Consider the following 22,555-nt stretch of genomic DNA (forward strand, 5'->3'; position numbering starts at 1 on the left):
CTAAACTCCTTCTTCAGCCATACTCTAGCTCCTCTTATTCGCTCCCTCAACCTATTACTTACACTTAATCATCACTTTAATATAACGAGTTGAAACGAGCTTATAAAAGCCATCTTTACAATGGTTTATAGGAGTTCAAATAATACTAGACTTTTTCCACCCGCTAATTAGCAGCAACTAGATAATTTCCAGTACTTGAGTTCTTATTGGGTCGTAGCAATGTAGCTTTTAATTTCTCCTATTTTATTCCTCTCTTCTTATTTATGCTTTTTTTCCGTCAACTGATCCAAATTAAGGACCACTTCCATATATATATATATATATATGGTGACATATACGGCTAGGAATCAAATGGCACTATTTGTACAATTTACTATGGTCTACAGTTATGTTTTCACTTGATATATATATTGTGCCTTTTCTCATTAGTGGGTAGAGAGATTCAAACTTGGAATCGCTTTCAACATTAAAAAGAGATGTATTTCTAAATTAACACCTTGTTACCATTTAATAGCACCCACCTCGACATGTTAAACGTAAAATAAGAACTTTTGTGTTTTATTTTAAATTAGACCAACTATCTGGTGCATACTATGAAACAAACACGACATCGAATTAGAATAATATAGTCATGGCATTATTCTGGCGAATCAAAGGTGGCCCTTCAAAGGCTAAAATTAAGAATTATGAGAAGATTTCTTGAGTCATAAGTCACAACTGTGAGTATGTGACCTTTTAGAATGATTATGCGAATTTTGATAGACTTTGCCGATGTATTATTCTCTATATGAGCAGTGTGACTGCTCTGGGATGATAACATATCAAAATGTTTGATGGTGCTTGGGTGACGACGATTCAAGGTGGGTTTAAAATGTTCAAGGAAGGTTATACTTCTAGTTCAATTAAGGGTTGTTTAAGACTACTTATTGAAGTGTTAAAAGTTGCTTTTTGACAATCATATGCATTCTTCTTACTATTCTTGGCATAAAAATTTAGGAAATAATAGAAGCGGCTTTTGGAAAAGCACATTTAAAAAAAAAAATTTAAAGCACGTTTGTATACAGTCCTTAGTAAAAATGCTAGTAAATCTTGGAAAAATGCTCAAAGTGCTTCCTGAAAGAAGCACATAACTGGTGTTTCTTGTATAGAGCACTTCAAGTGTTTTTAGAGCTCAAAAATATTTTCTTTAAAAGCACTTTCAGTCATTTTCTCTAAATGTGTTTTTAATAAAAGCACTTGTGAGTAGAATTGCTTTTCATAGAATAAGTCGTAAACGGACCTGCAGTTGTAACGAATAGTTGGGTCCATGGAATCCCCAATCTCATAAAAGAGGCCCAATAAAAATTAAACATTGGGGGTCCTGGCCCATCTTAGCCCAAAGCAAGAAAGTGGCTTGCTACTTCGGCCTTGTGATTCGGTCGTTGCAAAAGCGCGCTCTCTGTCTCTCTCTGCTGCGTTCCCTGTCTGTATTTTTCTCATTTTTCATCAGCCCAGTCCTCCATCTTCTTCTTCTTCCTCGTCAAATCGATGAGCTCCCATTTCACTTGATTCTCTGAATCTCCGACTGATCAGGTAATTGAAGTAAGATCCAAATCCTCTATCTCTATATTCTCTCTCCATCGATCTACTCGTTTCATCACAACTACCAAATTCGGAACAAAATTTGAGATTTCTGGGGCAATATATATGTATATATGTGTGTGTATCTATAGGTTTCTGATGAGAGAGTTGCAGGTGAAACTCTAAGATGGAGTGGACGACGGTGCAGCACCTGGATCTACGACATGTCGGACGCAGCTCAAAACCGTTGCAGCCTCATGCTGCTGCCTTTCATCCCCATCAGGCCCTCGTTGCCGTCGCCATTGGAAACTACATCATTGGTAACACCATTCCTTCCCCTCTTTTTGTTTGTAATTATACCTAAAGCTTGTGATTTTCTACTTTGAATATGTTATACATGTATATGATGTAACTAGTGCATTTGACATACTTAATCAATCATTAGTTTAAAGTTATAAACTTCGATAAATCGTGAGGCTTTATGTAATGTTCGTGATACCGGGTTATCTTTCTTGGGAAACCTTTAGTTTCTTTTTAGGAATGACCACATGGATGTACTCAGTAACTCCATGAAACCTAATTACCGCATCAAAGTTAATAGATTGAATGTGCCCTCGTGTATATGCCATACATACATGTTTGTCCTTATGCCGTTTTGGCTCCTTTTGCACTTCGGTGATTTTCAATTCATAATGTTTTTGTTTTTACAGAAATGGATGCGTTGACAGGAAGCAAGATTTCATCTATTGATATTGGTACACCCATTGTCCGCATGTCTTATAGCCCCACAAGTGGGCATTCTGTGGTGGCGATCCTTGAGGTTGGTTCCCTATAAGCCCTTGTCTGTTTGGACATTTATAGATATAGATAATTTCTTCTTGGATCTCATCTTAATGTTAATATGCGAGTTTTAGTTTTAGAATATGTTATGACTAATTGTTGGCCCAAATTCTAACAGCAAGTATTTTCGAAACAAAGTTAAATCAACATTATACTTACCATTGTATCATAGAAAGATATCTTAGCTCTTGGACAAAAATCCTTTCACTACATCATATCTTAACTCTTGGACAAAAATCCTTTCACTACATCTATCTGGTTTATGTTGAATTCCAGGTTTTTGTTCTCATGATTGTAGGTTTGTCTCATAGTAGCTTAAGCTATTGGGACCACCAATGGTAAACCAACAAACTTACTAAATCATTTTTTTGTAACATTATAGCTGCAAAGAAGGGCTTTTTTTTTCCATGCACCATTCAATTTTCCAATCAAAAGCTCTAAAATCTAATTTCAATGTTTCAACATTGGGTTTATTTGTGTATTTTTCGTTCATTAAGTGTGCTTATAGGTATGTTCACAACATATTTTGGTCACTATAATAGATTGTGCTCATTGATTGCGAGACTGATAGAAGATATGTGACTTACTGTCTTGATCATTGGGACAAATATTATGTATATTCATGTTGTTAGAAACTCCACATGGTTACTTTTCAGATAGATCTATGCATTACAGTGGTTATTAGTTAAAAGATATGTGCTGTAGCATGAACCAGTGCAACTTCATTTATCATTTTATTCCAATACACGAGTCTTGAAGAGATTAGTCAAAGCACAACATATAGTTTGAGCAGATTTGTAGTCTCTTTGTTTGGTTAATGTATTTTGTGGGTTTCCTTGCTACTTTATTCAATTTGTGTTAAGTTTTTGTTTCTTTATGTAGTATTACATTTGATTTGGTATTTATCTTTATCCCCCCATTTTTGTAGGACTGTACCATTCGCTCTTGTGATTTTGATGCTGAGCAAACATGCGTCTTGCATTCACCTGAGAAGAAGACAGAACAAATTTCTTCTGATACAGAAGTTCATCTAGCTTTGACGTCTCTCCAGCCTGTAGTATTTTTCGGTTTCCACAAGAAAATGAGTGTCACAGGTTTTTTTTAATTTCAGTTGTTAACTGCCTTACAACCACCCCTCCCCACCCCAAAAAAAACACCCACACACACACAATGCAGTGACATGACAGTGCATGTTCAATCATGCCGACTTTTCTAATTCTTGATACTGCTTCTCTAATTCTTGGAACTGCTTCATTATGCATGAAGTTGTTGGAACCGTTGAAGGAGGAAGAGCGCCGACAAAAATAAAGACAGACTTGAAGAAACCGATTGTCAATCTTGCCTGCCACCCTCGCCTCCCTGTCCTGGTATATAGTTGTTTTGTTGAATTTCTTCCTATTGTCCTTGTAGTCAGAATACATTTGTGGCTTTTGGATAAATGTGTAACATGCGTAGTCCTTTTGTTTTCTGATATCACAATCATCTTTTTCTTTTTCCCTATTTCAGTATGTGGCTTATGCTGATGGTCTGATTCGAGCCTACAACATTCACACATATGCGGTTCATTACACCTTACAAAGTAAGATGAGACCGATTATTATTGTTATTATTTTGAGCAACCCGATTCTTTGTTGTTGAGTGTTTGAGACAATGAGAGTAATAAATTAGTCTCCTTTAAATGGTTCACGTGTGTCATCATCTTTTGTTCTTGTCATTCAGTCGATAACACCATAAAGCTTATTGGTGCTGGTGCATTTGGTTTTCACCCAACATTGGAGTGGATATTTGTTGGTGATAGACGGGGTACGCTGCTTGCATGGGATGTGTCAACTGAGAGACCTAGCATGATTGGCATGTAAGTCATTTATGGTAGTAATACTAGAAAGATTGTAAAGTGGAATAAAAAAAAATTGTTGAACACAAGCCAATGGAGATTACATTTCCCCTTGGAAACTAATGAATTAATGCCTCATGTTCCTTTCTCTATTACACATTCATTCATTCCTCATGTTCCTTTCTCTATTACTCATTCATTCATTCTTGTTTCATTTTCTTGAGTTTAGATTTCCAAAATTTATTTACTTATCTTTAGAGAAATGGATTTAAGGTTATAGTAAATTTTATGAAGAACTGAGAGACCTAGCATGATTGGAATGTTAAGTATTTATGGTAGTAATACTAGAAAGAATGTAAAGTGGAATAAAAAAAAATTGTTGCCCTCAAGCCAATAGCGATTACACTTCCCATGGAATACTGTCAGTGGCTGTAATGGCCAATAGATTCTGGTTTTGTAGAATAGGATTGCTTGAAATAGATTGTTTTTCATATTTTCAGATACAAGAGGCATGTCTAAGTTGCTGTCAATATGATCTTATGGGCATGTCATATTTACTTGCCTATATGATCTACTCTTGTTTGAAATTTGCTTGTTTTTGTCAATCTCATGCTGGCGTTAATTAATATATTAAGTTTGACCTTTGGTTGCAATTCAGTACACAAGTGGGTTCCCAACCAATAGCTTCAGTTTCCTGGCTCCCAATGTTGCGGTTACTGGTAACTGTGTCCAAGGATGGAACTCTTCAAGTGTGGAAAACACGGGTTATAATTAATCCTAATAGACCTCCAATGCAAGCAAATTTCTTTGAGCCTGCTGGTTAGTTATTATTATTGTTTACTCTTTTGCTTTACCATGTTAAGGATATGTTTCTGCTGAACATATTGGCATCATTTCTTTATTGTAATAGTGTTAAAAAAACCACCACAAGGAAACTAGCAATATGTATATGATGTTTGCTTATAATATAGAGCAATATTTATAAATTATTGTACCTGGCATGCTGTGCTTGCATAGACGCCAATGGGGTCATCTTTGTTTTGACCAAGACTTGATATATTCCTAGCTTGCACTGACTTCCGTGTTTTCCTTTTGTCATGCAGCAATTGAATCACTTGATATCCCTCGCATCCTTTCTCAGCAGGGTGGAGAAGCAGCTTACCCTTTACCGCGAATTAAAACTCTAGAAGTTCACTCGAAATTAAATTTAGCAGCACTTCTGTTTGCAGTTAAGCACAATCACTTACATAACACATGTTTTACAGCACCCATATCAAAAAGTGCTTATTTTTAATGTTATATTTTTGTTGTAGAATATGACAGGTGGAGACAATGTGAAAAATCGGGCTGCATACACTAGGGAAGGAAGGAAACAACTGTTTGCAGTTTTGCAAGGTGCAAGAGGATCTTCAGGTGAAAATAAAATTTGCACAATATAGTGTATTTATTGGTCTTATCCACCCGAGTTTTCCCTGTTAACTCCACAGCATCCTGAGGGAAATGCTACTTACTAATGCCTTTGATTAAGGAATCTAAGGAATCTACCTATAATTTGGTCTAAAGATAATTATATCAAAATGATATCATATCTAAATTTTCACATCATTAAGAAAAATGTTTTCAGTAATTTCCACAAATAAATTATTTCATCAAGGTTCTGGTGGTAGATAATACACTTCATGTTGGAAATTCATAATATCTTGATCATATGTATTAGTAGGTGGTCTTCACATACCATGAAGAAGTTATCATGATCTGACAATTTTCTATTTTTCTACTGTGCTTCTTATTTTGGTTATTTAAATTGGAATGGACTGTATACTTGTCTTGGCATTGCCTGAGAGTGGAACAAGACAAGCACAGGATTCAGATCCATCTGGGAGTGGAAGGTTTACTAATTAAGTGCGTGTTGAGTAGCGTATAGTACACCAAAGATCATTAGTGGCACCTTACTCTGTTGCATGCTTAAATATTTTTGCCCGTCTTTCTTGTATTTTATCTTCTCTAGTGACATTGACAATTCTGACAAGGAAATAAAATCTTCAATTTTCATGTTTATTATGTACTTCTTAAGATACAAAGTTGACGATTATTTCCTTTTACGTGCCAATGACAGCATTTTCTTGGTCAATCTGTAGACAACTTTAGGTTGTAAGCTTGCTAATCTTTGACTTTTACAGTTACACGTTCTGTAACTCTGTATATGTATCGTGGTGTCTCTGATGAGAAACATAATTGAAGTAGCATTTCATGGTTTGTTTTCTCCTGAATAGTTTTGCTACTTTTACATTAATATCGTACCTTTTTTCCTTTTGATATTTTGGTTTTTAAGATAGCAATTTTTTTTGAAATTTGTAATGTTATGAATAGAACCTTCGTACAGTTCTTGTGTTGCTGCTGCGCTTATTGACCAGATATGCTAATTGTCGTGGTATTTTGCAGCATCTGTTTTGAAAGAAAAGCTTTCAGCTTTGGGTTCATCTGGAATATTAGCCGAACATCAACTTCAAGCTCAACTGCAAGAACATCATTCGAAAGGGTGAGATCAGAATTTTTGTAAACCCAATTTTTTGACCTGGCTATCAGCGGAAGTTTGATTTTAAATTTAGAGAACATAAAAATTATATGGTGATTATTCCTACAATGTTGTTAGGTTGTTTTCAGGATCTTTTGTCAGCTGTCTTGACCTCAGATGCTTTACATTTGTAAAGAGTTTCCCCATTTACAGTTTTCAGCTTTTTGTTCATCACCAAAAAAAAAAAAAAAAAAAAACAGATGTCAAATTTGAGATACTTACACTAGGCTTAGTTGTACTTCTTTTTTTTGGAAATTACTGGTGGAATAAGTTTTTTTTAACCTTTTTCTTCTTTTGGGTTGCTACTGATGGCACAGCTGCAGTTCTTAACTTAATTTTTGGTTAATCATTTTACTGCTTTTCTTCAAATCTTAAGACTTTCAATCATTTTCAACAAAAGAAAAAGAAAAAAAGGACTTCCACTCATAAAATTTTCTTTGGGATTAAGGGCTTTGTTGAGTTAAATTTTGTTTTGTGTACATGTGTGTGTGTCATATTACTGCTTTTCTTGGTTCAAGTTTAGACTTGCACTCATAAATTAATCATTTGGATTAAAGGCTTTGTCGAGTTGAATCTGTTTGCTGCTTTGTACGATGTTGAACTTTATTAGTATTATAATAATTTTTCATTTATTGCAGCCGCAGTCAGCTTACAATATCAGACATTGCTCGGAAGGCTTTTCTCCACAGTGTATGTCACTTTTATCTTAAATATGCGGTGTATAATTTTTTTATTTTATTTTTTAATTTGGCTTGTAATGTTATGAGACTGTGGATAGGTTTTTATGTAATCAGGCCGTAAAACATAGTCTAGTTTATTTTGTCCTGTCCCACTCCTTTATATTAGAACACTTCTGGGGAACTTCCCGTCTGATCTAATCTGACTTCCTAAGTTGTTATAATTCAGTTTATTGTTGACTCAGTTCCTTGCATTATTGTTATAGCATTTTATGGAAGGTCATGCCAAAAGTGCCCCAATATCTCGGCTGCCCCTCATTACTATTATAGACACTAAGCATCATCTGAAGGACTTTCCTGTATTTCAGGTAAGTTGTCTCAGCAAAAGATTGATTGTGTCTTGTGTTACTTTTCCTTAATTTGTAAAAACTTTGGTTCACTTGCAGCCATTTCACCTGGAGTTAAATTTCTTCAATAAAGAGAACCGGGTTCTTCATTATCCTGTCAGGGCCTTTTATGTTGATGGATTACACCTTATGGCATATAACATTTGTTCTGGAGCAGATAGCATTTACAAAAAACTTTACACAACGGTAATGTTTTGACTTGATATGCTATCATTTGAATTAGTGTGACGTCTTTGTAACTTTCTCGTTAGCTTTTATGATGATTCCCGTTTGGTGGTGCTAATGATAGTGAAATAATCCTTTTCACCTCTCTTTGATAGGTTCCTGGAAATGTGGAATATCATCCAAAGTACATGGCCTACGGTAAAAAACAGGGTCTATTTCTTGTTGTCTATGAATTTAGTGGTGCTACAAATGAAGTGGTGCTTTATTTTGAAAATACCAATACTCAGGCAGCAAACAGCAAGTGTACCACAATAAAAGGTTTGTCTGTCCATTGGATGCTTTTATTCCCCTGAAATGTTACTGTGCATGCAAGAGATCTAGTAATCATTCACAAATTTCATCTTTGAGTTTTGTAGGTCGTGATGCAGCATTTATTGGACCTAATGAAAATCAGTTTGCAATTCTTGATGATGATAAGACTGGACTGGTTTTGTATATTCTGCCTAAAAAGGCTTCTCCTGAAGCTAATGAGAAGAATCTATTGGCTGAGGAAAGCCAACCTGTGGATACTGACGCTGGTCCCAAGGGTCCAATGCAATTTATGTTTGAAAGTGAAGTGGATCGAATTTTTTCGACTCCAATAGGTATTTGAGGGAAGAATTTTTTTTATCATGTTCAATTTGTAAAAAAGTTTTCATCAATAGTATGTGCTAATCATAGTATTCTGTGATTGTAGAGTCAACATTGATGTTTGCTTCTCATGGGAGTCAGATTGGCTTGGCAAAGTTGATCCAGGGATACCGGCTTTCCAATTCTGGTGGTCATTATATAGCAACAAAGGGTGAAGGGAAAAACACAATTAAGTTGAAACTAAATGAGATTGTACTTCAGGTGATCATATAACCGTTATGGTTTAATACTTATTGTTGAACAATAGAAAGTAATTAGGGTGTGCTGCTTAGTGCATAACTATTCTGCCCCTTTACACTTCCTCATTTGAAACTTGAAACTACCATTCAAGAAGAACATATGGTGGGGAGGGTAAAAACTTTCCACTCCCTTTTGCCTCTCTCACATTGCATAAGAAAATTTCAGTTTCAAGCCAATGAAGTCTCAAGTTTGTGTATTTTACATGCAGACTATAGTTTTCCCGTGGATAAGATAAAAATAGAGCAAATTTTCTTTGTGTTCCTAAAATAGAGAACTTTATTGTTGTTTGCTATGGTTGCATCTGACACATAGCCTTCCATATTTCTTCTGTATGTATATCCATTCATGCATAGTCGACTACTTATTAAATAAGAAACATCTTCGTCACAAGACATGCAACTATATTCTTCTGGAACTGTATTCTTGATAGACTGCACTTGTGTGGACTTTAATTTTTTTTAATGTGCAAAACATTTTTAATCTGCCCCTTCAAAGCTCCAGCTGCTATAATTTGACAGGTTCACTGGCAAGAAACTCTTAGGGGCTATGTAGCTGGAATACTAACAACGCACAGGGTGCTTATAGTTTCGGCAGATCTAGATATACTGGCAGGCGGTTCCGCAAAATTTGATAAAGGACTTCCTTCGATATCCTTTACAACATTTTGGTGTAAAAATTTTTACATTTTTTTTTTGTTTGCTAATCATTCATCTGACTGAGTTATTGAGGTTGTTACAACTTGTTTGAGCACTTGACCTCTATTCACTTTAGATCACTTTTATGGGTTGGGCCTGCACTTCTCTTTTCTACTACCACTGCAATTAGCGTGCTTGGCTGGGACGGGAAAGTAAGGGCTATTCTCTCTATCAGTATGCCTTATGCAGGTACGTATCTCTGTGGCTGCTTATGCTGATACAGGAATGTATCTCTCTGCTGTTATCCTTCTGACTCGTATTGATGTATTTCTTTGCAGTTTTGGTTGGTGCGCTGAATGATCGGTTGTTGCTTGCTACCCCAACAGAAATAAACCCCAGACAAAGGAAGGGAGTTGAGATTAAGAGCTGTCTTGTTGGGCTCCTTGAACCTCTTCTTATTGGATTTGCCACAATGCAAGAGAGATTTGAGCAGAAACTTGACCTTCCAGAGATATTATATCAAATAACATCAAGGTTTCTTTTCTCTCCAGTGATCTATCTCATCTTATACACATGCTATCTGTTTTCAAAAGTATTTTTATGCTTTTTACATCATAAAGCAGTATAACATTATATGGATTGTACTGTCAGTTGCTTCTTTTCTGAACCTTAATAAATGTGGTTCCTTGAATAATTGCTGATGACACTCTGTAAATGAAGGTTTGACAGCCTGCGTATCACTCCAAGGTCTCTTGATATTCTTGCTAGAGGCTCTCCTGTTTGTGGAGATCTTTCTGTCTCACTATCTCAAGCTGGACCCCAGTTTACCCAGGTGAGTTAAAAACAATGTGGTGTTTAATAAATTTTGGTAGTTGTCCATTTTGTTACTGAACGTGTGAAATAACTTAGGTGTTGAGGGGTGTCTATGCCATCAAAGCTCTCCGTTTTTCGACTGCTTTGTCTGTCTTAAAAGACGAATTTCTGCGCTCCAGAGATTATCCAAGATGTCCTCCAACCTCTCATTTGTTCCACCGGTTCCACCAGTTGGGTTATGCATGTATCAAGTATGTAGATATGACAAAGTGTTCTTTTTATTTTTATTCCATATATTTTATTTTTCTTTCTATTTCTATATGTTTCTAGCCGACCCCACTTAGTGGGAAAAGGCTTTGTTGTTGTTGTTGTCTATTTCTATATGTTTCTAACAGTTTTATTCAACGAACTTATTAGGTCTCTTTTTCTTTGATGATTGCCGCTCAATTTTAAATTTCCTGATATCATACTCTCACATATCTAATAGTACGTAAGATTATGAAATGAATATGTGGAACACAGCCAGAGACGGATGAGTAAATGATGTCCAATAGTGGTATCAGAAAAGAGAAAATTAACTTGTGAGAGTTTTCTGAACTTTGCATGTTGTACAAGATTATGAAATGAATATGTGGAACACAGCCAGAGACGGACCTAGGGCTGGCTGAGGTGGGCTGTAGCCCAACCGAATCTGAGCCCAAGAGAAATAACCTAGGTACATTAGCCAATCTAGCCCACCTGAGTTCTACTAAACCAAGCCATTCAGCCTAAAAAATATTAGATTAAAGACATCAGCTTTTCTCTTTACTTACCCCTTTCAGGCTTTCACTCTCTCTCCTCCTCTTAATTATACATGCTCTTCTCTTCTAAATTCTAACTTCTAACCCATAAAAATTCATGGCTGCAGTTTATTGAAAAGCACTAGAAAAGACCCTGAAATCAATCTTTTTATGTCTCTCTTTTCTCACTTGTTTTTGCCCAAATTTAGTTACACCATTGAGTCCATTAAATGGTCAATTCCCCTAAACAACGGCATTAAATTTTGTTCTTGGATTTTTGGCTTCAAAGTTCAGCCCACCCCAGATATAGATCCTGGATCTGTCCCTGAACCTAGCAGGAGATAAATAATAAAAGAAACGCAAAAGCTCTCGAAAACCTGCTACTTTATAGGGGATTGACTCTGTTGTGGTGGGTAAAATAGGAATCGGTAGTATCTTTACCTTGTGCATGAAGGATTGTTGGTCTGCCTATGCTTGGAGGAATTATTCAATCTGTGAAAATGCTTGACAAAAGTTGTTCTGGTAGATCAAAATTCGTTTTCAAGCGCATGCTTATGTACTTGAATTTGTATTGAGCTTATATTTGACATCCCTTTTCATGAGTTATGCTTGTCAAGCGGCATTGAAGGTTTCTCTTTTTTGTTGTTTATTTAAATTGCTCCATCCACGGTTCCAGCTTATTGCTGAAGAACTGATGGATTGATGGTTTTCATGTTACTTTCTGTGAAAAAATAGTTCTCAGTTACTTAGTTTTTGTTGAAGCAACTTTTGTTTTATAACTTAAGATAAACTGGCAGGTTTGGGCAGTTTGATAGTGCAAAAGAAACCTTTGAAGTTATAGGTGATTATGAAAGTATGCTCGACCTCTTTATATGCCACCTAAACCCCAGTGCCATGCGGCGTCTTGCTCAAAAACTGGAAGAAGATGGCACAGATTCAGAATTAAGACGATACTGTGAAAGGATTTTAAGAGCCCGTTCTACTGGATGGACTCAAGGAATTTTTGCCAACTTTGCCGCTGAGAGTATGGTCCCTAAAGGTCCTGAATGGGGTGGTGGGAACTGGGAAATCAAAACCCCAACAAACATGAAGGCTATACCTCAGTGGGAACTGGCTGCAGAGGTGATGCCGTACATGAAGACTGACGATGGCACCATTCCATCCATTATCGCTGATCATATTGGTGTTTACTTGGGATCAATCAAAGGAAGAGGCAACATTGTAGAAGTAAGGGAAGATAGCTTGGTCAAAGCTTTTAAATCAGCAGGTGGTGGCAACAAGCCAAATGGTCTTCCGTTGTCTACATCCACATCTAATATGTTCAAGGGAGTGCCTGCTGGTGATTCGCTAATGGGTCTGGAAACACTTAACAACAAACAATTTGCCAGTTCCTCTGCAGCAGATGAACAGGCTAAAGCTGAAGAAGAATTCAAGAAAACAATGTACGGGGCAGCTGATGGTAGCAGCAGTGATGAAGAGGGAACTTCAAAAGCTAAAAAGTTACACATTCGAATAAGAGACAAGCCAATTGCTTCTACTGCAGTGGACGTTGATAAAATCAAAGAAGCCACAAAGCAGCTCAAACTCGGTGAAGGGTTGGGTCCACCCATGACCAGGACCAAGTCATTGACTATTGGATCCCAGGACCTTAGCCAGATGTTATCCCAACCTCCTCCTCCAGCTAACGGTGGGTCAGTGGCTCCTCGTGTAGGCTCTGCCCCTGGTGATCTATTTGGTATGGACTCGTTTACACAACCTGCAACAGTATCACATCAAGCTCCTACCTCAACAGGTAAGGGGGTTGGTCCTGCGCCGATTCCAGAGGACTTTTTCCAGAATACGATACCATCTCTTCAGGTTGCGGCCGCACTGCCCCCTCCAGGGACCTATCTTTCAAAAATGGATCAAGCTTCTCAAGGGTTTGAAAGCAACAAGGAAGCATTTAACCAAGCCAATGCATCCAATGCCAATGTTCGTCTTCCTGATGCTGGTGTTCCCCCTCAAGCTAGTCAGCCGGCTGCTGCTCCATTCGAGCCCGTTGGACTTCCTGATGGTGGTGTCCCACCATCCTCAGGCCAGGTTGCCGCGCAGCATCAATCTCATATTCAATCAACTCAGTTCCCAGTTTCTACTCAACCTCTTGATCTGAGTGTCCTTGGGGTTCCAACTTCTGCTGACTCTGGAAAACCTTCAGCGCAGCCTTCTTCTCCACCATCTTCTGTGCGTCCTGGACAGGTAATACATACATGTACATGTACACAAGTTTGCATAACTATTTCTCGAATTCCCGCAATCCTTTTTTATTTCCTGGCTTTCCTCGTAACAGGTACCCCGTGGGGCTGCTGCTTCTGTATGTTTTAAGACTGGAGTTGCCCACCTTGAGCAGAATCAACTTTCAGATGCGTTGTCTTGCTTTGATGAAGCTTTTCTTGCACTGGCTAAGGATCAGTCTCGTGGAGCTGATATTAAAGCACAAGGGACCATCTGTGCTCAATACAAAATAGCAGTCACTCTTCTTCGGGTATTTTATTCATTCTTCTAGAGTTCAACAAAAAAAAAATGAGGAAAAAGAAAGAAAGATGGATGTGCTCTTATTTTGAGGCTGAGTGAATGGATAATAAAACCCTTCGCCAATATATTAACACTATGGGACTAAAAACACTTGCGGGATTGATTTCTATTGGTCATCAAAGATCCCATAAAAAAAACTGATCTGAAACCTTGTGTTGCGAATAGTCGCACATAACTTATCTCTAATTTGGTTTTCATTTGCAGGAAATTGGGCGGCTGCAAAGAGTTCAAGGTCCTAGTGCAATCAGTGCAAAAGACGAGATGGCCAGACTCTCACGCCACCTGGGTTCTTTGCCTCTTCTGGCAAAGCACAGGATAAATTGTATCCGAACTGCAATTAAGCGGAACATGGAGGTGCAGAATTATGCTTATTCGAAGCAGATGCTTGAACTCCTGCTATCCAAAGCACCTCCAAGTAAGCAGGAAGAATTGAGGAGCTTAGTTGATATGTGTGTGCAAAGGGGTCTGTCCAATAAATCCATTGATCCACTTGAAGATCCTTCCCAGTTCTGTGCCGCCACACTTAGTCGTCTGTCAACTATTGGATATGACGTTTGTGATCTTTGTGGGGCCAAATTTTCTGCTCTCTCATCACCCGGTTGCATTATATGCGGTATGGGAAGCATTAAAAGATCAGATGCACTCACAGGGCCAGGGCCTGTTCCTTCACCGTTTGGTTGAGGTCTAAATTTCCGCAATGTGTTCCCATACGGGCTCAACTTTGAGGGAAGTAGCCCCAAAACACTGAGTACTTTTCACTTCAATGTAGTTGCTGCCATTGAATATCGTTCGGAGGAGGCTTCACCCACACCGCAGAGATCATACCACTTCCCGTTAGGTATATAACGTATTATGTTTACTTTTTCTTGTAATCGAGTTTGAGTTTGTTGCCATGCCTTAATTTTTCTTTTGTGCGTTTACTCCCATTTTTTATCTGTCATTATCCAAATCATTGATATTCCCAGTTTTGTGATTACTTTCCCTCTGACTTTGTAAAGAACTGGATCCTATGAAATCCAAAATTCAGTTGCTCTGTGTGAATAATGATGCTTTCATCATTTGGCTCTAAAATTTACATGCGATGCGTGAATTTGTGTCTGTCTCTCTCCTCACCTAACACATGACATAGCAGCGTGTATCCTATGCCTCTCTCTCTGTCCTCACGTGACACAAGTGAGGAAAAAGGCAGAGGTATATAAACCCAGTTACATGTAAGGATATCTCCTAGTTCACGCGTTTTGATATTTCGTTCTATTGATCCAATTTCTGTACCAAGTTGTTAGAGAGTAACATGTCTTCGGCAGCTGACGAGTGACAACCCACAAGTGATGACTTTTAGCAAAATAATACAAATTTCGGGTGGGAGGAGGTGTGTGTATGTATGTGTATGTATTGTACATTTTGGTTCAAAGTAAATAATTGAAGTATGAAAAGCAAACAAGTGGGGCCTCAGCAATTTTGTTGCTTTGCTTCAGTCAAAGCCTTGTCCATATCTTGCAACGTATCTAGATTTTTTCCTTTTGCAAAGCAAGATTCCAACCGTTTCACTTCACCTGCTTCATAATTTGGCAAGCGGGAATCCCTTTACAACACTACTATTTTCCATTCAATTATTCCGAGGTGTAATTCAACAATCGGAACCGTTCATTTCGAATGTCAAAAATTGGCTGAATTAGTAATTGTTTAGCCATTTGATTATCGGAATTTCATTTCTGCTTTATCTACCAAATTGTGTTTTTGGTTGTTGCATGTCTTAGATGACCAAACAATTTGAATGAGGACCTAAAATATAAATGGTTTCGAGCCTCCGCTGTAGCACGATATTGTCCTCTTTGGGCCCCGACCACGCCCTCATGGTTTTGTTTTTCGGAACTCACGCGAGCAGAACTTCCCAATGAATCACCCATCCTGTGAATGTTTTGACCCATTCTCGCTTAACTTCGGAATTCCTACGGAATTCGAAGCCAATGAGCTCTCAAAATGTCTCGTGCTAGGTAGAGATGAGAATATACATATAAGGCTTACATGATCTACTCTCCTGAACGATGTGGGATGTTACAATTTCACTGTCATCGTGACGTTTCAAACTAATAATACAATGTTGTGTGTGAGTTCCTCTCCACCTAACACTACATTATACAATCACATGACAGTAAACACATTCCGTGTACATTACTCTCCGAAACAGTTCTCTACCTACTTTTTATTTCTCCTTTGGAAGCTAAAATGCACTGCCAATTTGTCACACAGGTGCATTTTTGTTTTCTCAACCAGAGTTAAAGGCTAGAGCCCTAGAGGTCCATTTTTTCAATGGATTGAATTATTTTGTTAGGTAGTGCTATCCACACATCCAATTTTATCTCTCACGTCCTTATCAATTTTTAGACGTCGGATCAAATGAATTGAAGATCAATGGACAAAAAATAATAAAGATATATGAAAGGTAAAAATAAGATACGCTGACAATTAATTTTCACCCAAAAATATCATTTTAGAGATGCAAAATTATTGTACAAAAATCAAACAAAAAGACATCTTGGTCAGGTCATGCGGGGTTGGTTTAGCTTATTAGCATACCAGAAATGCTTGCCTCTTTTACATGCTAGGAGTCATTCCTTCTTCCCGACAAATCAAAATTTGATGTCTGGATAAACACGAGCCACAAGTATTCGTGTCCGCATTCATGCATTAATCCTCATAGTTTTCGCTTCACCATCTTGCAAAGATACATAAAATTGACTCAAAAATATTGCCCTCTTTCCCAAACCCAATTTTATATGTACTTCAATACCTTGTTTACTATACCAATATACAAACCCGAGAAAAACTCGTGTTAGGGCAACACTCAGGAAAGCACGAACCTTTTGTATTTTGGTCACACTCGACCAGTATACTGGTCCTACCCGATGTGAGAGCTACCGGACCCTATCAAGTTTCCCTCATCAAACCCACCACCATAACAACTGTTCACAAAAACTATGCATACTAAAGAATTGGAACAAAAAATTTAAAAAAAAAAAAAAAAAAAAAAACTTGTCTGTCATTTCTGTAAGAGCAGCCTGAAGGTGAAATTGTATGGCATTATTTGCACCAACTGTGAAAAGGGTTCGTCTCTTCCCCTCCTTTCAAGGCATTGAACTGCCTCATTTCTCAGTTCATTTGGTAGCTGCATGCAAATCCAGTCCACCAATGATTCCAAATCCTTTGCGAAATCGAGTAAATACCAATCCAAAAGCTTGGGGATGATCAGTTTGTTTGTCCTTGAAATGCCAACTGCTGCCTGTATATACTCCCTTTTTGCTGCTTCCAACTCTTCTTCCACATGAGCTGCTGAGTACACTCTAACCTTTTGTTTCACAAGAATTTTAGCATATCAGAACGAACCGAATAGGTTTATACAGACGATATTGCACAAGTTTCAAATCTGAATTAAGTTTGAGGTTAACTTACTGCAGGGGAGGACCAGCTTCCGCACGAAAGTGCAAATGTAACCAAGGGTTCAGACCACTCTAATCCGAAAATGCTGCGAGCTTTCATCTCATCATTTTTCGCAGCTTTTGGACATGTCTGTTGTAAGAGTAGGAAGATTGTGAAACTTAATTTGCATTTTGTAGGCAATATGCATTAGATGAGAGTAACTTGAGTCACTCAACAAAAGTCAGTAGACCATAACCTAAAAGGATAATGAATTTAAGGTGAATATACTTACAAATTTCAAGTGATAAGGCAGTCTTAAAATGAAATGCTCGATTGTAATTGCATTCAGTGGGTGCCCCCCGACACCTATTGTTGCCTGATGCAAGCACAGCCAATGTCAATTTACGAAAAATTATTATACAATAGCAGTTGACACTAACAGAAACAGAACATCACATAACGAAGTGCTGTGCATGATGCTGTGGGCATATAAAGTTAAGGAATCCAATGTGTGTGCGTGCGTGTCCAATGAAATCGGTAGAGATGGATTGATCTTACCTTTTGCATTAGTGCTACAACCATTTCAGGAGTCTCAGGTATCCCATGCTCTAAAAATGCCTACAATACAATCAGTTTCGAGTATGTTGTTTTCGTTTTAGATATACCAGGTAAAGGTCAAAGATACAATCTCTCAATGTATTGAAAAAATGATTGATCAAACTTGCAGTTGGGACATCATAAATATTTGGTTTTCGGTATTTTGGATAGAGAGATGCAGTATTACCTTCATCATGCAGGAATTATAAGTATTGATCCAAAATGCAAGCTTTTGCTGATGGTTAAGACCTTCTAGACTCACTGTGGCAAGCTTTCCAAGTAGGAACCTGTTGATTTTTATAAAAGACAAATCAATTAAACACAATTGCAAGCAGTTTGATTATTGGAGGACCAAGATTAGACAGACTAAAAACTCACTTTAATCTGTGCATCAGAATCAACGCGCTTGTTGTTCTGTTGAGATCAATCGAACAAATATCAATCGAATGGAGGTGTTTATAGGGGCCAACGTCCATGTCTCTGAATTCCAAACAAATACCATAAGGATCTCGAAACCCTGTCTCTCCATTTGCTGCATGAGCAGATAATGCTGATCTAGAACTTCCCAATTCCTCTACCTTGTCCTTCAAACTGCTCATCCTCACAAAAATGCTGGACAAACACTTGACAATGTCCTCAGACACTTTGTTAGGAGTGTTATCAGCTTCCAGAACCCTATCATCCGAAGAACTAGATGAACTCTCATGTGTTCTTTCCTGGTCTACTAATCTGCACTCTAGCTGAACAATTACAGGCACAAATAAATAACCACAATGTGTTACAGATTGAGTCTAATTACAACTTTTACAGTACTACATACCTCTAACTTCAAAGCGTCCGAAGATTTTGCCATGGATTCATGTTTCATAGGAGATTTTTTCACTGGGGTTACAATTTTAGCGGTTTTCTTGTCAGGAGACTGCTTATCCTTCGCTGCATTAGGACATAATCGATTCTCATTTCCTCTACCATCTTCTGCAATAGGTGTGAAGGAATTGGGTTTCCTGGGAGTTTGTTTTCCATTGACTTGCCTAGTAGAACAATTCCCCGTTCGATCATAGACGATATGATCAGTGGACATCATCCTTCTGCTCGAAGCACAGCGAGCAAGAGAAGGTTGAAGCCTGCTGGCTGCTGCTACTGATTTGAACTCATTGTGTGACAAAGATTTTGACCTCTGATGTTTAGAGCCTCGAATTGGTGTCCGCTCAATCGAATCATTCAAAGTTTCGACACTACTCTTGGAGGACAGATACACAGCCTGCTGATACAGGCCTTGTCGAAAATTAACAACCTGTTCTTCGAGCCGAACAACCTCCTCTTCCAAAACAGCTACTTCAGCCAGAAGTTCTAATGTCTGAAACAAAAAGCATCGCAATTTGCATCAATCCAAATGAAGTGCATTCTTCATCAATTTCTAATCTTGGAAAAGGGTTCTTCTGGGTTTTCAGAGAGAGAGAGAGAGAGAGAGAGAGAGAGAGAGATAATTGTACAAACATGTGGAGGGAGATAAGGAGGAAGACGAGGCAGAGCTCCCAATGGTCTTGTAAAAGCCCTTTCCAATGCTCTGTGTACATTCTCTTCATGTCTGAGCTTCTTCTTCAGCTTATCAACCTGCATATTCCAAACCAAACCGATAAGTCAACGAACACATATCAAATAACAACAACATTAAAAGAAGAACTATTTTGTAGATATTAAGAAACCCAATTGAAATGTTGGAAGATTACATCTTTCTGCAATGCCATTTTTCGTTCTCGGTTCGATTTACGCCGATTGATTGCAGTTCTATCAATTCCCATTGCTCTGCTCTTCTGAGTCTCCATCTTCTTCTCCTTCTTTACAAATCCAACACCAAAACAATATCAATGTTATGAGCAAAAAAATGGGATCAGTGTGTCTGAGAAAAAAGGACTCCAAAGGGAGAAACAACACTATTCTTTTCTTGAGAAGTAAAAGAATTTTTGGATCAAAAGTGCCTCACTTTTCACAGATCAGTAGGAGATTAAACAAAAATGGAAAGAATTTTTTGGAAGTAAAGAATATTTAATATCTCTTTCGTTATGAAATTAAATGCAAAAAATGGAAAAGAAAATTTAAAAGCCTTTACTTTTTCAAATAAATTTTAAAACCCAATTCAGATGCCTATTGCCCATATCCAAAAACTCCATTTTCAGAAAGGTTTCAAGGTCTAGAAGGCTAGAAGAAGAGAACCCAGAATTTTCTTCTTACTTTTTTCTCGAGAAACAAACACACTGGCCTCGAAATTTGTCAATGATACGACCTCTCAGCTTTAAAGAAAGAAGAAGAATTACAACGCAAAAATGAAAAAAGAAAAGCAACTTACTTTATTAATATCATGGTTCATAGCAGCAGCAGCTTTCATGGTCTGAAGATTAGTGCGTACTCTGGTATTCATTTTTTTTCTTTCTGGAAAAAAAATGAGATAAACAAACTATGATGCAAATTTAATGCATCCTGAAAAGATGAACAGAGGGATGACAACTAGAGAGAGAGAGAGATTATATTTCATATATGGTTAAGAGAGCGGGAAAGTTGAAGTGGTTAAGACTCAGAAAAAGAAATGGCTGCATTTGCCTTTGGTGTTAGTTGTTTGTTGGTTCTCTCTCTCTCTCTCTCTCTCTCTCTCTCTCTCTCTCTCTCTCCTCAAACAGAGTGAAGTAAAAGAAAGCAGCAAAAGAACACAGATGACAGGGTTCTGAAGGAAACAGCAGAAAACGACGAGGTTTTAGACCTTTGAATTTGATAAAGCGTCGTCCAAGAAAAGCGTATAATATGGATTTGGATCCTCTCCTCAGCCCAAGGAAAGGATCCTCCTGACCAAGGATTGTGATGAACCGTTAGATTTTTATCTATCGGTTACAAACAGGAAGATCTTTTTAAAGTTATAATAATCGTTTGATGAAAATCCAACGGCCCACAATTCTTAATCAGAAGGATCCTCTCATTGGGATTAGGAGAGGATTCAAATCCTATGATTATTATAAGCTTAAAAGAACCCTCCTATTTATAGTCGTTGGATAAAAATCCAACGGTCCACAGTCTTTGATTAGAGGATCCTCCTTAGACTCAGGAGGATCCAAATCCGTATAAGATGGACAACAAGCCTACTGCCATTATCATATATAATATTATTTCATACAAACAAATCTATTTTTTTCTAAATCGATTTCAAACAAACAATCGAAGCTAAAGTTTATAGGTTTTTTTTTTTTTTTTTTTGTCAAAAGTTTATACGGTTTGCTTGGTTTGGTATTGTTGTGTTTTGAAAAGAAAAATTGTTTTTACTGTGTTGTTAGAATACGTAGCTGTAAAATAAAACAACAGAATGTTTGGTAAACTTTTTTTGTAAAAGTGCTTTTGAAAAAAAAAAAACAGTATGATAGTGTTTAATAAACTTTTATGTAAAACAGTTGTGACTCTGTGAAATGACTAAAAAAGGTATAATACTATATTATTATTATGATATTTTATTTAATATTACTATTTCTATGTGAGGATCTTGTGTGGCCGTTGGGCCTACACCCCATTTTTCTTATCCATGTGTCTTCTTTTCCCTCTACACTGCAGAACTATCTCGAAAACTCTCAGCTCTCTCTCTCTGCACTCTCTCATCCATCGAGACAACCCCACACTCAGCTCTCTCTCTGCACTTTCCCTTATCCTCGTGTCTTCCTTTCCCTCTTCGTTTCCCCCACTGCTTCTCTATCATATTTCTTTTCTTCGTTCCCCAAAACCAAGTTTATCCATGGGACCCCAAAGAAGACCAGGAAGAAGAAAACCCAGAAACTCGATTCCGCTCCTCCCTCACTCTGCTCCCCGCAACCCAAAAACCCAGAAACCCAATTCCACTCCTCCCTCACTCTGCTCCCCGCAACCCAAAAACCTTCAAAGATCTTCACGAGGAAGCACGAGGTAGATTCATAGTGGGAGGGACGAGGTAGATTCATAGTGGGTGGTGACGATTCAGATCTTCACGGGGAGGGACGAGGTAGATTCACAGTGGGGGAGACACAAATCTTCAAAGATCTTTGGTAGAGATGAAGCTGGGAGGAGCAGAAAGGGGATGATATAGATGAAGGGAGGGTAGGATTGCCAGAAACTTTCATTAAAGGGTCACTATTCACCCATGTTTTAGAGGTTTACGCAGAAGCTGAAAAACCAGTTTTTTAAAGCTGCCTTTTGTTGCTTCTGTTTTTTGGTTTTTTTTCACCCAAAACTGTGCAAAAAAGCTGAAGTTAGAAGTTTACCAAACACAAAAATGCCCCTAACTTTTTTTTATACCAGCTTTTTTTAAAATCACCTCAACCTCAAACCATACCTTAGTATGCCAAAGTTTAGAGGTTTTTCAATATGTATCGATTTATAATATACATCACAATTCTTAGCAGTTAGAGTTTTGTTCATTATATTTTTTATCACACATTTTGTTCGTTAGATTTTTTATCTCACATTTAGAAAATGAAATGTGCAATCTTATATCCTTAATTGTTAGATCTTATCAATATCCTTAATTATTAGATCTTATATTTGTTATGGTGCATGTCATGCTTTGGTTTATGGGAAAATTTTTGAAGTTTAAATTGGCAAGCAATGTTTATATTATTAGGTTATAAAATGTAATTTGTCTAAAAAAAAAAAAGGTTATAAAATGTAGGTTTCTTTCCCTCTCTTTCTTTAAATAACATTAAATTAAGAAACATGAAAGTTAGAGAGAGATAGAGACAAGCACTA

The 22,555-nt window shown here is 37.5% G+C and overlaps 2 protein-coding genes across 3 annotated transcripts; one reads left to right on the forward strand and one right to left on the reverse strand.

Annotated features, from left to right (window-relative positions):
- The first annotated feature begins 1,419 nt into the window (after positions 1-1,419).
- LOC126613733 (uncharacterized) lies at positions 1,420-14,830 on the forward strand. Of its 2 annotated transcripts, none has more exons than XM_050281316.1 (25): positions 1,420-1,572; positions 1,735-1,880; positions 2,271-2,380; positions 3,329-3,494; positions 3,667-3,767; positions 3,907-3,979; positions 4,120-4,255; positions 4,893-5,053; positions 5,338-5,462; positions 5,548-5,647; positions 6,677-6,773; positions 7,448-7,499; positions 7,753-7,854; positions 7,933-8,079; positions 8,214-8,376; positions 8,475-8,702; positions 8,795-8,949; positions 9,507-9,635; positions 9,755-9,872; positions 9,962-10,157; positions 10,344-10,455; positions 10,533-10,687; positions 12,013-13,450; positions 13,542-13,736; positions 13,991-14,830. In XM_050281316.1, the coding sequence occupies exons 2-25, from the start codon at positions 1,748-1,750 to the stop codon at positions 14,465-14,467; spliced, it is 4,869 nt and encodes a 1,622-aa protein (XP_050137273.1). In that variant the 5' UTR covers positions 1,420-1,572; positions 1,735-1,747; the 3' UTR covers positions 14,468-14,830. The 2 variants fall into 2 exon arrangements, with proteins under 2 accessions (XP_050137273.1, XP_050137274.1); XM_050281317.1 differs by having other exon boundaries at positions 1,421-1,581.
- Positions 14,831-16,535: 1,705 nt separating this feature from the next.
- Positions 16,536-20,574, reverse strand: LOC126613736 (uncharacterized). The gene is made up of 10 exons (XM_050281322.1): positions 20,148-20,574; positions 19,531-19,638; positions 19,298-19,414; positions 18,621-19,157; positions 18,179-18,540; positions 17,988-18,087; positions 17,762-17,821; positions 17,496-17,579; positions 17,237-17,353; positions 16,536-17,132 (listed from the first exon to the last, which is right to left on the reverse strand). Exons 1-10 carry the CDS (start codon positions 20,217-20,219, stop codon positions 16,827-16,829), a joined length of 1,863 nt encoding a protein of 620 aa, XP_050137279.1. The 5' UTR covers positions 20,220-20,574; the 3' UTR covers positions 16,536-16,826.
- Positions 20,575-22,555: the final 1,981 nt, after the last annotated feature.

Source organism: Malus sylvestris, chromosome 2 (assembly GCF_916048215.2).
Source record: "Malus sylvestris chromosome 2, drMalSylv7.2, whole genome shotgun sequence".
NCBI classification, from domain to species: Eukaryota; Viridiplantae; Streptophyta; class Magnoliopsida; order Rosales; family Rosaceae; genus Malus; species Malus sylvestris.